The sequence below is a fragment of the Typopeltis vanoorti genome, chromosome 22 (assembly GCF_054136105.1).
Source record: "Typopeltis vanoorti isolate ZY-2024b chromosome 22, IOZ_Tvanoo_1.0, whole genome shotgun sequence".
NCBI classification, from domain to species: Eukaryota; Metazoa; Arthropoda; class Arachnida; order Uropygi; family Thelyphonidae; genus Typopeltis; species Typopeltis vanoorti.
Window position 1 is genome coordinate 20852499 of NC_143570.1, and position 17023 is coordinate 20869521.

The following is a 17023-nucleotide window of genomic DNA, read 5'->3' on the forward strand; positions in this document are numbered from 1 at the left end:
AACTAGAGACTTGCAATGGTGACTACGAGGATGTAGCAAGAAGAAAGATCCCTAGCAGACGATCTGATTGCGTTCGTACAGCAGAATTCCTCGCAAATCTGCAGGAACAGGTGTTGAAGAACCCTGGCATTGGAATTCGGGCTTTGTTCGTGGAGTTGCTAACTGTAGTCAAGCCCTGGATAACAAGGGTAGCCAATGGTAGGCCGTATGTATGGCAGCAGGATTCGGCCCCTTGCCACACCTCTGGGAAAAGTCAAAAATGGTTGTCTGAAAATTTCTACGACTTCACCAGTCCAAATGTTTGGCCTCCAAACTCCCCAGACCTTAACCCCATGGATTATTTTGTATGGGGCGCAGTTGAAAAAGACACCAATCGCACTTCCAGTAATACAAAAGCCCAGTTAATGGATAAAATTAAAACAGTTTTTGCGGCCCTTCCCAGGGAGACTGTAGCATCAGCTTGTTCGAGGTTCCGAAGCAGAATTGAAGCTGTGATCGATGCTAATGGTGGTTATTTTGAGTAAATCCTGTTGATAGTATTGTAATTAACTCTGCCTGTAATGTTTTTTTGTCAATTCATTAAATTTAATAGATACAAAGAAGATTTTCTTTTTCCTTACGAAACTGTCAAATTTATCCCGAACACCCTGTATATCGAAAAGCAGAGGTGAGAGGGTACATCCTTGTCGTACTCCTCTTGATATGTTTTTCCATTCTGAGGTGTGTTCTAATTTAACTGCTCTTTTATTTCCTGTATATATTTCTTGAATAGATTGTAAAAGTTGGTTTGGTATGTTTAAATCGGTTAATATTTTAAACAATTTTTGTCTACTAATTTTGTCAAAGGCTTTTTCATAATCAATAAATGCCACATGTGTTTCTTTTTGAAATTCTCTTCTCTTTTCTATTAATAATTTTAAAGTAAAAATTGGATCTATGCAGGATCGGCCTTTTCGGAAACCATTTTGTTCTTCTAATAATTTGTTTTCTACAATGCTGCTTAGTTTCTCTTTTAATATTCCTGCATATATTTTATATCCTGTATTCAGCAGGCTAATTCCCATATAATTATTGCAATTGTCTTTATTTTCTTTTTTATAGATTGGAATAACCAGTGCTTTTTTCCAAGAGTTAGGGGTTTTTTCGGACATCCAAACCATATTAAAAAATTTCAGAAGTCTTTCATTAAATTTTTCACCTGCATTTTTGTATAGTTTTATATTTATATTGTCTTCTCCTGGTGTTTTCCTATTTTTCATCTTCTTTATTATATTTTTCAGTTCTAACATTGTGATATTTTCTATTAGGTCATTCTTTGTCTTATAAAATTTTATTTCATTGTTCTCATCTCTCCAGAGATTTTGGAAATAGGTCACCCATTTTTCTAAATCTATTGTTTGTATTTTTATCTTTTCTTTTATTTCTTTATTCATGTGTTTTATTACTTTATAGGTTTTGGGTTGTGGGTTAAATAAATCCTTTTCTAGTTCTGTTACGAAATTGTTCCGTCTTTCTCTATGTTTTTTCCTTACTTCTCGTTTTGCAATTGCATTATTTCTTTTATACTCTATTTCTTCTATTGTTTTGGAATTTAGCCATTTCTGGTAACTGTCCTTTTTGGTTTTTATTATATTTTATATTTTCTATTTCTTTGTTCCAGTCTCGTAGTCCTCTTTTTCTAATCCATTTGTGCTTTATTCCTAAGCTTTCTGTTGCTGCTTTTGTGAGAATTTTTTTCAAATTTTCCCATTCATCTTCTATGTCACTTGATTCATGCGTGGTTTCTGTTTTTAAGTTTGTGCATTTTTGATATTGTTGTCTAACTTGAGGATCCTGTAATGAAGAAATTTTGTAGCTTGGCGGGTAAGAATTTTCAATTCTATGTGGATTTAGCTACTTTTGTTTAAAACGAATTTTTGCTGATACCATATAATGATCAGAGTTTAATTCAAAGCCTCGATATGCTCTTACGTCTAAAATTAACTCCGCTAATTTAAAATTTGTGATAACGTAGTCAATTACTGATTTGTATCCTCTGGCTGACCAAGTATATTTATGTATTTCCTTGTGTTTAAACATTGAATTCATTATTCTCATATTATTATAAATGACAAAATCGCGCAATCTGCGACCATTTTGATTACATGTATCTTCGCCAAATTTACCTATGTTTGTTTTGTATTTTTTTGTTTCCTATTCTGGCATTTAAATCTCCTGATAGCAGTAAATAGTCAGTTTTGTTTGTTTTATCTATGGCATTCTGTAATTCTTTATAAAATATATTACTGTTTACCACCTTTATACCACCTTTTGCTAAAGCTGACATTTCCTGAGATCACTCTGCCACTATATTTACAACCATTAAGTACTTTATTTAAACATTTCTCACCTCCAGGAGATTTATCACGAATTTTTCTGATATGTTCTTTATTGTGGTTATATCAGTTGCTTTAATATCATTTTTGTTCTAGGTGTTTATCAAAACTTTTCAGCCCCGCCCCCTCGTAGACTTACTGCTGTTTGCATTGTTTGTTTGACTTCGTCGCTCTTCTTATGATCAGCATAACCATGCATGATAGTCCAAATTTTCTTTTCTTCCTTATGCGATTTGAACAAGTATTAAGTATTATTTAAAGCACGTCCGTAGTTCAATAGGTATAGATGAAGTCCTTCAGTCAGAAAGACCTGGGTTCGATTTCCGTCCGTGACGTGAGGAACCTTTATTTGGTCTCTTTCGACTAAAGGTGAGTTAGCCAGTCCCATATGGAGGTGGAGAGTTTTTCTCATGGAAACTCATGTTTTTCGTCACTCAGAACAAGCAAACCGGCCCCATGAACACATTCTTATTCCTTCCCTCCTTTTTTACCTTGTGGTGTCAAGGATTTTCTATTCATTTAACCGCTACCGTATCGAGGATAAGGTGGTTATCGTTATGCCTCCCGGTGTGTCCTATGACTGTAGATGCGAACACACTTCTACAGACATCAAATACCTTTTCTCAAAGTCAGGCACTGGGACAAGTCAGTTGGGAACTCGCGTGTAAAATTGCAGCATTTAAAAGGCCGACCCCAAACAGATGGGAAAAAGGCACAAGAAGAAGAATATTAGAAAAAATAAATCCGCTAATGCCTTTAATTCCCTAATAGGGAGTAGGCGAGGCCTTTATACCCTACCCTATCTAGCTTTTGAAGACTGAGTGGGCAGTTCAATCTCCACCGGTAGCCAATCAGAGATAGCTGGTCCATGTCTATCACTAATTATAGGCGGATACTAATGAAGAGCCAAGCAAACAAGTGCTGCCATCTCTTGGTGCCTAACCCTAACAGGATATGTTATTGTCTGAAATAATGTGGGTACTATGGTCGATTTGCTTGAGTTTACAGGACAAAAAACCTGAGTTTCCAGGAGAAAAAACCCGCTTTCCCATGCTAGAGATCGACTAACTCTGGAACTGGTCGAAGGTAGGCTTAGAAAAAGTTCCTCCAGTTGGCGACTAGACTTAACCCTAGGGCTAACTTCGAGTGGCCAAGTGCAGAAGACACTTCCACTGAGCTACACAGGCCTCGAAGAAGATTAGGTATTATTTAAATTTCATAAATCTGAAAATCTGATATAATTAGTGATTTACAAGTTTAATTTGCCTGTAATTAATATATGTCACTGTTTAGATACAAATGCAGAAAAAAAAGATGATAGTACATATTAAAATTATTGAAAACTTTAGTCTCAGAAAGGGAATCGCATTTTATTGTCCCTGTGCAACATTTCATAGGTTAATTTAGATAACTACTGTTTGTATTTGGTCTTTCTCCGTGTATTAATAAGTTTTTCCCCCTCAGTGTAACTCGAAACAAAATTAGTAAGTAAAAGATTCTTTAGTCCTAAATATTTGAAGAAGGATGAACAGTCTCAACTCAAGCTATCAGTGAATGAAGACTTTGTAGAGAGGGGGGGGGGAAGAGTATGGTAGACAGCTGTTGCAATTTTCTCATTGTCTTAAACCCAATTATCTGTAATAGTGTGAGTTCAACGGTCGATTATTTTAGATGTAAAGTTAAAACCTCGAGTTTCGATCGGATAAATTTTGATGAAACAGTCATTATGTTTATTGACTTTCTTCTTCATGTTTAGTTTTAGGTGTATTATTAAACTTTTCATTACATTATTAATTTTTAAGTTAAAACCCTAATAAAATAAAATAACATAAATTAATATCAAATATAAGCAAGGTGCAATGCATTTTTCATACCTGATCAGAAATGGTTATTTTAATACTTATTTTAAATGCAACAGCAACAGAATTTTTTGATGAACGTAGATTTAATTATAATTATTACTCTAAAATATCTGGCATTTATGATTAATTGGTGACTACTTGAAATCGTGTGGGGCTGCAACTTTTGAAATATACATACACCCTGTAAGTACAGTGTATATGTGTTTGGATAAAATATCAAAATTATGGTAAAAATTTAAAAAAAATTAACATGAAAAAATATTGTTTATTATCGATAAAATTATACAGTTTGGTGTAATTCAAAATTACTTAAAAATAAAATCCATTCCTTTAATTGTCATTAAAGGAACGGATTTACAATTTTTGGATATTACAATTAAATCCTTTAATTGTAATGTCCAAATATTTAAAGAGACGGAGTAAACACGATAAGCACTACGAACACTCTACTACTGGCGCAAACTGCATATAAACAACAGTCGAACTGCGCGACGGACAGTGTCGCATTACGCTAATAGCTCGCATCTCACTATGACGTGCATATGCTTGCGCGAGTAAGACATATGACACTGATGCACTGTGGTAAACACAGTGCTGCTAGCGCTCTCCTAAGTGCTGCAAGATGGATTTTTATTATTTTTTATACAAAATAAGACAATTGTATAGGATCGTTGATGATAAAATTAAATATCAGAAGCAAATATAAATAAATTAATAAATATATCGAGAAAAATTGGGAGTGCTGTAGTTCCGTTGTGCCTATGCAAGAGCCGTCCCTGGACTTGGGTATCCGAAAGGAGTTGGAGAAATAGGAGAAATACTTTTATTTTAATTTATTTCTTTTATAACGTTGTACAGTTTACAACTATGCATGAATAAAATGTTTTTCTTTCCTTCTTTTTACATGTTTTTAAAACTCCATTTCCCAAAATCAAATCAGTTGGTCAAAGGATATCGAGTTCTTTTTCTAAATTTTCATTGGTGAGAAAAGACAGGTAATTATGATCTCAACAGTTAAATATACATTGAAACCGGCGACAAGAGTGGATTTCGCTTATCACAGAAAATGCGTGATTCATAGTTTTTTTTTTTTTTTATCCCCTGCCGAGAGATTTATTCTCCAAACATTTTTCTTGTAGATAGCGTAATATGTTGCAAAAAAAAAAAAAAAAAAAAAAGAATACCTGATTCAGACAATGGCATAATAATAAAATAGTTGATAACATATACATATGGATTACTCCAAATCATAAAAAAATAAACTAAGGAAATTAAGTAAGGGATTTAATTACTCCTTTTTGGCAGTTATACGTTTGAAAAATGAACAAAAAATGAAATGAATTCTCAACAAACATCTAACATGATAAGAATTTGAAGAACTATATGATAAGCGGCAACTGTTATTTTAATTTTTTTGTACTATTTCACATATTTCGCTTCTTTATGATAACCCGATTGAAGTCCATACTTTTCAACTCACTTTATTTTCATGAAATTGAACGAGTTATCAACGGAGACATTCTTGCTTCATTCTACATTTGTAATCGAGTCATATTCAATCGATCAACTCCACGTGGATTGCCATAGATGGCTTTCCACGTGGAGTTGATCGAATATATGATCCATAGATGGCTATATATATATATATATATATATATATATATATATATATATATATATATATATATATATATATATATATATATATATATATATATAGTCCAAAGATTTCGTGGTATTAATAAAGAAATTTTTATTTGTGTGTAATGTCCGTACAAGCAGGAACATAGAAGAATAATAGGTGTATGTAAGTGTCTGTCAGTTTAGACGTGTTTCACTGATTTCCCATCACATCTCAGCGAAGAGTGATAAAGATTTTAATTTACAGCAGAGCACAACATTAAAAGAACTTAATGAGCAATGGAAGTTCATTGAAGAATGCAGTTGTGTTCTCTCTCTTTCCGATACGTGCAACCTAAACACAGAACTCTCTAGGACAGGAAGGACTTTGTGAGGAGGATGGATTGGAGGACGATGAAACGGGCTCAATCTTCGCCAAGGTGCTTATATTTTCTGAGATGACAACCACTGGAAGTGGCCGTCGAGATGCATGAAATGGACCCGGGTCAGAGAAGTGGGCGGAGTGTCGAGACGTTCGAGCTGGAGATGACTCTGGAAAACAAAAGAAAACATTATTATTATTATTTATAACTACACACAGTTAAAGCTCCAAATTTTGTCTTCGAAACTGTAGTGATATATATATATATATACAGCTCAATTCAACTACTACTATTTTAATGCATGCTAATGTAGACTGCAGCGACATTATGTGAGACTTAGCTGTGATTGTTATCCTGTCGACTGCATCACTGTAAAAATGATGTGTTGTTCTTGAAAAACACTCATGTAGTCTTCACCAATATAAATGTGTGTGTCTTAGCTGTGATAGTTGTCCAATCGACTATGAGTGGGATTAAATTTTTATACCAAAACCTAAGCGAGCAAGTTTGTTCCTTGGTGTATGCTGATGATAATGCTCTCATTTCTGTTATTTCAAAAACAATCTTATATGTCTAATAATTAAGAGAAATTGGTCTGACGCTTCTAAATACCCAAAGAAGATAATTTAATACATCTAAAATATCTTAATTAAAAGATAAATATAAATATACAAATGTTTAAATTTGTGATATATATATATATATATATATATATATATTTCTCAAACAATCCTCATGATGATCTACAGAGTCATTCAGTTTGCTGGGATAAATCCGATTTGAAAGAAAAATCGTGGAGTCCAGGGAAATCCTCCTTAATCCTGAACATTTGAACAGCAATTTGAGTTACAACATCCCTGATAGCCATACTGCAGTTGTTCAATACTGGCGTTCACGGGAATATGCAAGCACGCATGCAACAAACAATAGCGCGTTAGATAGAACAAATTGAAAAATACGTTTTCTGTGTCAATTATGTATTGCATTTTTTGCCTGTAATTCTCAGTTTTTTGTAACTTCAATTTTTATTACCGTGTTCTACCTTTAGTGGATACCTGAAGAAGGCTGAAACCAGTTGTATCATTTTCATTAAAACTTACTATTTTATCTCGGTTTAAAGTTATTAAATATTTATTTTTTAAAATGTACCATAACAACCGAGTAGAAGCTCAGGAATATATATACGTATATATTCAAACGCCAACTATCATTATGCCTGAAGAGAAAAGTTTTTAAGTGTATTCTTCCTATACTGACATATGGCTGTGAACACATGGACACTAAATGCAAAGGAAATACAAAAATTAAGAACAGCACAATTTAGTATGGAAAGAAGTATGCTTGGTATCACAAGATTGGATCACAAAAGGAACACATGGATAAGAAATCAAACCAAAGTCTCTGACATCATAGCAAGAGTGAAACATCTGAAGTGGGCAATGGCTGGGCATATTGCTCGAAGACAAGATCAACGAGGGACAAAAGAAGTATTGGATTGGATTCCATGAGAGGAAAAATGACCACAACGCCGACCTAAATCATGTTGGATGGATGATGATATTATCAGATATGCAGGAGTGACATGGAAAAGGAGAGCCATGGACAGAGAATTTTGGAGTAATCATGAAAAGGCCTTCATTCAGCAGTGGATCGACAATGGCTGATGATATATATATATATATATATATATATATAAATTATTTTAAATGACTGATACCGAGAGATAGAGATGACATGGTTTATTTAGAAATATACTACTAGTTTACTAGTTTCGTTGAATGGATCAACTTCTTCAGGAATCATAATCAAAGAAATATACAAAAAATAACAAAGACTTAAAAATTGCATTAACAGTACTAGTCCAAAAATACAGTAGTACATTTTGAAAACAGTAATGCGAGCTTGAGTTCCAAATAAAAGTTGACCACGTGCTGTCCGAGTGTGCCAGTATAGAACAGAGGTAATGTGTGCGTTAGAAAGTTTGAAACTTAAGGAGTTATTTATATGGGAAGAATCTAAGGCAATTTCTCCGGATTCGACAATCTTTCTTTCAAGTTCATCATAGCACACATGGATATTAGAAGTTTGTGCCCAGTCCACAATGTGTTGGCGGCCTTCATCTGAGTTAACGGAGAAAAGAACGTGGCTAGAGAGAGCGCTGGCTCTAGTCCTGTTGTAGGAAATATCTCTATGGTGTTCTTCCAAACGTAGAAGGATGGATTTAGCAGTTTAGCCGTAGTATGGCTTTCCACAATCACATAAGATCTTGTGGACTCCTGGAAACTGAATTGGAAGATGTTTCTCTTTAGGTTTACTAAGTATGGAGCGACGTTTTGGGAGCGTAGTGAAGCAAGTTCTGAAGTTAAATTTCTTGAGAATTTTAGGTAGTTTTGGTGAAAGAGAGCTGATGTAAAGCAAAGAAATAAAGGCTCTGGGGGAAGAGGGAGATCTTCAGAAGCAGTTGAGTGACGGAGAGAAAGAAATTTTTCAATCTTATTAGGAGAGAAACCATTATTGATAAAAGTTTTTTTAAGAAAAAGGAGTTCATTTTCATTTTCTGTTTCTCCTGTTGGTAAAGATTTGGCCCAGTGTGCTAAGGTAGAAATAATACCAAATTTTTGTGGAAGGTAGTGATGGGAAGAAGCATGAAGGTATCTGTCAGTATGAGTAGGCTTTCTAAAAATTGAGATTTTAATACTTTCAGAACATCTGGTAAGCTTCAGATCTAGAAAGGGGAGGAAGTCATCGGATTCCAGTTCGAAGGTAAAAGAGATTTTTTAATGAAACTTGTTTAGGTGGTCCAAAAATAAATTCAGGTTGTTGACACCGTCTTCCCAGATGAAATTTTGGTATCGTTATATAGACGATATATTCTTCATCTGAGAAGACGGTGTCAACAACCTGAATTTATTTTTGGACCGGTCTGGGTAGTGGTCGAAACCGGTCTGGGTAGTGACCCCTTGCCTTTAATGCATAGCATCATACATCTCCTCAAGGAGATGTGCTTTGCATTAAGGGTAAATATTAAGAATAGTGATCAGAGCTTATTCCACCTTTACCATGAGTTGCCTAGACTTGCACTACCTTGTGGGTCAATTAGACTCACACTATGCGCAGGCGCAAACTTGACTTATATTTGTCTGTTTGCTTAATTGGAAAATGGAGTAAAACCAGGTTTAAAATAGCTTGGTATCTTCAACATATATTATACCCAAGTAAAAAACTCTCTACATATATATATACATATTCATATATATATACATATTTGTTAAAGATACTAAGCTATTTTAAAACTGGTTTTACTCCATTTCCCGAGTAAGCAAACAGACAAACAAGTCAAGTTTGCGCCTGCAAGTGTAGCTGATCCTACACGTAGCGCAAGACCAAGGCAACTCATGGTAAAAGTAGAATAAGCCCTGATCACTAATCTTAATATTTACCCTTAATGCAAAGCGCATCTCCTGGAGGAGATATATGATGTTTTGTATTAAAGGCAAGGGGGCCACTACCGACCGGTTTCGACCTTTATTGAAGTGTATTTAAGTAAAGACCTCTCTAAAAATTAGGACGATCCCTAGACCACTCCATAGTGGCCGAAAGACCGTCCAACGCAGCGTCGTTCCACTCAGTGACAGGCTCACCCCATCACCGAGAAGAACTTCTCAGCGTTGGCTCTACCCAGTGGCAGGCTCACCCCACTACCAGCCAGAGCGATAATCTCAGCGGTGGCCCTACTCAGAGACAGGCAAAAAGCTATCCCCAAGCAGAGCCTCTCAAAGCCAGCCCAACCCACCAGTTTCGAACCCTATTGAGGTCTCATCAGTGGGAGCCAGGCTAGAAAAATAGAAAAATACCAAGATTTTAGTAATACAGAGCTTATAAGTATTTTACCAGAACAAGTTACCATAAGGTGTTTTAACATTAATAAATAAAAATCTCAGGAGGAGATATAAATGTAGAAAGTATTTTACCTTGGGTATAATAAAGGTTAAAGATACCAAGCTATTTTAAAATTGATTTTACTCCATTTCCCAAGTAAGCAAACAGACAAACAAATCAAGTTTGCGCCTGCAAGTGTTGAAAGTCTAGCTGATCTTACACGTAGTGCAATACCAAGACAACTCATGGTAAAAGTAGAATAAGCTCTGATCACTAATCTTAATATTTACTCTTAATGCAAAGCACATCACCTGGAGGAGATATATGATGTTTTGTATTAAAGGCAAGGGAGCCATTACCCTTGTTTGTCTGTTTACTCCATTTCCTTACTTGGGATATGGAGTAAAACCAGTTTTAAAATAGCTTGGTATCTTTAACATTTATTACACCCAAGACAAAATACTTTCTACATATATACATATACATATATACATATAAAAAAGGAAATTAAATGACTTTATACCGAGAATGACAAATTTATTAAGATACGACTAGTTTCGTTGAAATACAACTTCTTCAGGTATCATAGGCAAAGAAAAAAAAATAAAAAATAACAGACACATGAAAAAATACATTAACAGATCTAGTATAAAACACACAAGTACATTTAAAAAAGGAATGCGTGCTAGAGTTCCAACTGAAGTTGACTACGTGCGTGAGCTGGTATTAGTGCGCCAGTATTGGACAGTGGCAATGTGCGCATCAGAAATATTATAGCTAAGGCTGTTATTAATATGAGACGAATCAAGCGATATTTCTCTAGATTCAATTATTCTTCTTTCCAGTTCATCATAGCACACATGGATATTAGAGGTTTTTTGCCAGTCAACGATGTGTTGGCAGCCATCATCTGAGTTGATGGAGAAGAGAACGCAGCTAGAGAGAGCGCTCGCTCTGGTTCTGTGGTAAGAAAGGTCTCTTTGATGTTCTTCCATGCGTAAAAGGATGGATTTAGCAGTTTGACCGTAATATGGTTTGCCACAATCACACAAAATCTTATAGACTCCTGGATACTGAGTAGGAAGTTGCATTTCAACGAAACTAGTCGTATCTTAGAATTTGTCATTCTCGGTATAAAGTCATTTAATTTCCTTTTTTATATACAGTTCTACCGAGTAAATAATGAACATTAATATATATATATATATATATATATATATATATATATATATCATACATCTCCGCAAGGGAATGTGCTTTGCATTAGGGGAAAAATACTAAGGAAAGTGATCGGGGCTTAATCCACCTTTACCATGAGTTGCCTCAGTCTTGCACTACCTGCAAGAGTTGCCTCAGTCCTGCACTACGTGCAGGCGCAAACTTGACATATTTGTCTGTTTGCTTACTTGGGAAATAGGATTAAAAAACAAGTTTATATAAAATTACTTGGTATCTTGAATATATACAGTATATACTGCTCAAGACAATTACGGGATATTTTAGTTTCTGTCGGAGAATTATAAATTTCTGCGAATAATTATAACTATTGGATACTTTATACATGAATAAATATTTCTTACTTGTGGATAGGATATAAGTGATAAGATATTGTTTAAATAATATTACAAATTTAACAAATTATACATTTTAGCGTGAAATAATTTTAACAAGAATAGCCAAAAACACTTTTGTTAATTTTTAATAGGACGTATGGTCAAAATGTACCACTGTTTTGGCTTAAGCCAAAACAGCGCTAATGATTGCATGGACCAGATAAGATGATCAAACAGTTCTTGTGGGGAAATATCAAACAGATATTTCCCCATTCTTCTGTGAGAGCAATTTCGAGCTCTTGAAGTGATCGTGGTGGTACCGGTCAAGCAGAAACGTGCCTACCTAAAGCATCCTCGGAATGTTTCGATTGGATTACAATCCGGTGAACAGGCAGGCCAGCTTATTCGTTCAATACCTTCTTCCTCAAACCAATCTTGTGCCAAATTTGCACGGTGTGGACGAGCATTGTCATCCATAAAAATGAATTCTTAGCCAATTGCAGCAGCATATGGACGAGCTATAGGTTACAAAATCTCATCCCGATACCTTTGGGCTGTTAAGGAATCGTTTCTGATAAAATAGAGATCAATATGGCCACCTATACTTATTCCAGTCCATACCATCAAACTCTCACCTTGATGTTGGGGTCTTTCACGAACAAACTGTGGATTATTTCTTGTTCTATTTTTACTTACGCTATATCCAGATACGTCGGTTATCTGGTTGCTGACTGAACCTGGACTCGTCACTAAAACATACACGAGACCAATCCTCATTTGTCCAATTGTGGTGTTCTTCCTGTGCCCAAATTCTTCGGGCTCTTTTGTGATTTGCAGTAAGTGGAATGCAAACCATTGGTTTTCGAGCATATAAACCTATGGCATGAAGACGATTTCGAACATTTCCCGTCTCCAGAAAGCGATTTCAGAGTCGCGAAATTACTCTTTGAGATACACGATACGCTTGAGCAACAACTTGCTGCATTTGACCAGCTTCTAATCGACCAATGGCTCTTCAAGCGATGGATTCAGGGATATCATGTTGCTCTGCCAGTTTTAACAAAATAATGGGTGGTGAGTGACGCAAGTTGACAATTGAAGTGATAATTATTCACTGTGGAAGTGAGCGCAACAAGCCACGCTTTTATACCCCCCCACCTGCTACTATGCCTAAGACACGTTTCGACGTCTTAACATGCTTTTGTAAGCAGTTGCGTGTTCTACATTGTTGTATATTAAGAATATTTTAAAATAAATGTGTTACATTTTAAAATTATTTTTATAACTTTATAATTTACAAGAAAACCAAAATCCCCTAATTGTAACTAATGATCATATATATATATACATGATACAAATGTACAATGTACAATTACAAATGTACCTGCTCAAGAAGTCCTCGATCTTCTTAAGAACAAATTATCAAAAAAACTCTTTGCTCTTCTTTCCCATTGCATAAAGTCAGGATACTTCAAATATGACAATAAGATCTACTTACAAAACTCAGGTCTGGCCATGGGCAGCCCGCTCTCTCCGATTCTCGCGGATATATTTCTCAACGATTTTGAAGAAAAAGCTAATAACTCCTTCCACCTTAAACCAAAATTCTGGTATCGCTATATTGATGATATTTTCCTCATCTGGGAAGATGGTGTCAACAACCTCAATTTATTTTTAGACCACCTAAACAAGTGTCATGAAAAAATCTCTTTTACCTTCGAACTGGAATCCGATGACTGCCTTCCCTTTTTAGACCTGAAACTTACCAGATGTGCTGAGAGTATTAAAATCTCAATTTTTAGAAAGCCTACTCATACTGATAGATACCTTCATGCTTCCTCCCATTACTACCCTCCCCCACAAAAATTTGGTATTATTTCCACCTTAGCTCACCGAGCCAAATCTTTATTTACAGAAGAGACAGATATTGAAAATGAACTCCTTTTTCTTAAAAAAACTTTTATTAATAATGGTTTCTCTCCTAAGAAAATTGACAAATTTCTTTCCCCCAGTCACTCAACTACTTCTGAATATCCCTCTTCCGCAGAGCCTTCATCTCTTTGCCTTACATCAGCTCTCTTTCACCAAAACTGGCAAAAATTCTCAAAAAGTTTTTAACTTCAAAACTTGCTTCACTACGTTCCCAAAACTTCGTTCAATACTTAGTAAACCTAAAGAGAAACATCTTCCAACTCAGTTTCCAGGAGTGGCCATAGTATGGCTTTCCATAATCACATAAAATCTTGTACACTCCTGGAAAGTGAGTTGGAAGATGTTTCTCTTTAGGTTTACTAACACCCTAGAGATCTCTCCTATAACAGGACTAGAGCCAGCGCTCTCTCTAGCAACGTTCTCTTTTCAGTTAACTCAGACGAAGGCCGCCAACACATTGTGAACTGGACTCAAACTTCTAACATTCATGTGTGCTATGATGAACTCGAGAGAAAGATTGTCGAATCTAGAGAAATTTCTCTAGATTCCTCTCATATCAACAACAGTCTAAGTTTCAATCTCTCTGACGCACACGTTGCCTCTGTTCGGTATTGGCGCACTCGCGACAGCGCGTAGTATAGTATAAAGGAGAAAGAGTTGCAGAAATATATATATATATATATATATTTTTTTTTTTTTTTCTGAGTTACAGAAATATATATACAGATATATATATATTTTTTTTTTTTTTTTCTGTAACTCTTTCTCCTTTCTAAATGGAACCCGCACCATCTCTCTCTCTCTTCTTCGTTCTTGTCTCCACTACAACGTAAACAAACACCTGTTAGCAGTCCAAAAGCCTCTCAATCTACGCATGCGCACGCCAGCTCCAAACAGCCGATAAATTCCATTGGTAACTTCAACAAGTGACGGTATAACATCTACCGGTACAAGGAGAGAACTAAAGAATGTGTAAAATAAACTTTCCGCTAAGAAAAAGTTTTATGATAGTTTTTTCGCTCTGTTAAAATAAAACAATGATACTTTTTTTTGATATCTGCTGGCTGAAATTTGAAAATTGTTAACTCCATGCGTTGTCTTCGCCGCCATCGCGAAACGGTGCCGGAGTTTAGCGATACAGGTAACCCTCGTATAACGCGGTACTTATACAACGCGGTTTCGATATAACGCTGTGTATAAATTGCAGTAACCCTTGTTCAACGCGGTTTCGATAAAAACACGGTCTACACATTGTAGTAACCCTTAATCTTTTAATATATATTTCATCGCGCGACTTAAAAATCAAATTTTATCTTCGTTAAATTTGCGTCTGCCAGTAACGCGCATGTAGTTATAAGTAGCGAATTTATATTAGTGGAAATACCCTTCAGCACGCATGTGCGTCAATTGTTAACCATATAAAGTGTTTATTGTTGAAAATTGTCTTCGTTTTCTGCCAGGAAAGCGCATTAAACATTTCGAGTGTGTTAATCTCAAGCTGAGCACTTTATTTTCTGGTGAGTTACATACAATATGTAATGCTTTTTTATGTAAAAATTTTATTTTTATAGTAATGGCCACTTAGAGGGCTTTTTCGATATGGTTGTAAACAAAATTAGTGAATTAATTGAAGGGGAATTAAATTTAAATGAGGAGGAACTGGTACAATTAATAGATGACGTCGAACCAAAAGGCGCGGAAAATTCTGCCGAAGATTCTGATTGTGATGAATCCGTTAAAGAATTCAGTTTAAAGAAATTAGCAGAAGGATTGGACTTGGCAAGAAAGGAAATTATTTTTACGCATAATAATCCCGCAATGGAACGCTCTGAAAAATTCACAAGACAATTGGATATTTGTTTAGCTCCATATTATGAACTTAATAAAAAAATTGTAGCATAGGGGAAAGCAAGTTCTTATTACTGACTTCTTGATAACTAAACCAGCCGAAGTATGCAATGAGAATTATTATTATTATTATTATTATTATTATTATTATTATTATTACTACTACTACTACTACGGGCGACTCCAAGGAGTCCTTAGACTCATCGAGGGAGGGCCTAAACATCATGTCCACACAACTATTCGACATTTTCACAGTATCTATCATACCTTGCCCTGAACTCTTTCACTGTCGTAGCACCCACAACAGACTCTGGCAGCTTATTCCACTCATTTACCACTCTAAAAGTAAAGAACCCAGCTCTAACACCTTTACTAACCACACTCTTGCCCAACTTCCATAGATGTCCCCTAGTCCTCCCACCACCAGTGCTGATCTCAAAAATATCTTCTGAATTAATCCTATAGAATCCCTTTAGCAATTTGAATGTCTCAATCATATCTTCCCATTTCCGCCTATCGACCAATTTCTGCAACCCACAAATCTTCCTGCAAGATTTTGACATCTTTTGCATTCATCAGCGAACAAATGAACCGTTCTTCTCAGATCCTTCCCTATATCGTTAATGAACAAATTAAACAGCAGTGGTCCAAGAACAAACCCTGCGGCACCCCACTAGTCACAGGCCGTCTTTTGGACTCTACTCCTGAATAAACTACTCTCTGATATCTCTCCATCAACCACCCACCCATCCATCTCACCAACCTTATATCCATTCCCCATATGTTGCAGTTTACGGATTAGAATTCCATGTGGTGTTCTGTCAAATGCCTTAGCAAGGTCCAGTAGAATCACTGTAAACCCATTACCCTTATCAAGTTCAGCCATCACTGTGTTATAAAACTTGTGCAAGTTACTGAGGCATGATCTACCCTTCACAAAGCTATGCTGTCCTCCATACAGTATCTCATTTTCTCATCAATCCATTCCTGTATTTTTCCCTTGACTACTTTCTCCAAGACCTTGACAACGATTCCTGATATGCCGATCGGTCGGTAATTTGTAACGGTAGTCTTGGACCGGGTCGGCGGAAGCGGGCATGCGGTGCATGCGGGCGCCGCTACGATGGGGGCGCCGCTGCCAGGGAACGGTTCATAAGTTAATTTTTAAGACACAAAATTTTTATGATAAAAACAAAAAAACTCTTAGAATGATCAATATCCGTATACACATAATCCGTATACACCGAATAAAAATTGAAAAAAAAAAATGTATATTGCCGCCTCTTTGATCAGCCGGCTGTTTACAATTTTGCAGCTAGAGCAGGCTAAATGCTTGCCTGCAGAATGTTGTGTCTACTGCAGTCTATCTAAAGTGAAACGGTGCATAGTTTTTATGCGCAGAAACGACTTTTCGTAGAAAACATTTATTGCTAGTTAGGCAGTCATATGGTACGCATCTCAGTAGGCTACTGACAGTAACGCAGTGCGGACTATTATTTCGTCTCTGTGTCGAGTTGTGTAATAATTTCTTGTGGGTATAAAATAGAAATGGAATCAAAAATTAAAAAAAT

General features: G+C 35.7%; 1 protein-coding gene across 1 annotated transcript in view; it reads right to left on the reverse strand.

Annotated features, from left to right (window-relative positions):
• Positions 1 to 5994: 5994 nt before the first annotated feature.
• The window catches only part of LOC150094199 (popeye domain-containing protein 1-like), an 86237-nt gene continuing 75208 nt past the window's right edge, over positions 5995 to 17023 (reverse strand). Inside the window, exon 5 of the mRNA XM_090412276.1 lies at positions 5995 to 6409. Within this exon, the coding sequence (XP_090268402.1) occupies positions 6213 to 6409 (197 nt within the window). The 3' untranslated portion in view covers positions 5995 to 6212. The remainder of the gene's footprint in view (positions 6410 to 17023) is intronic.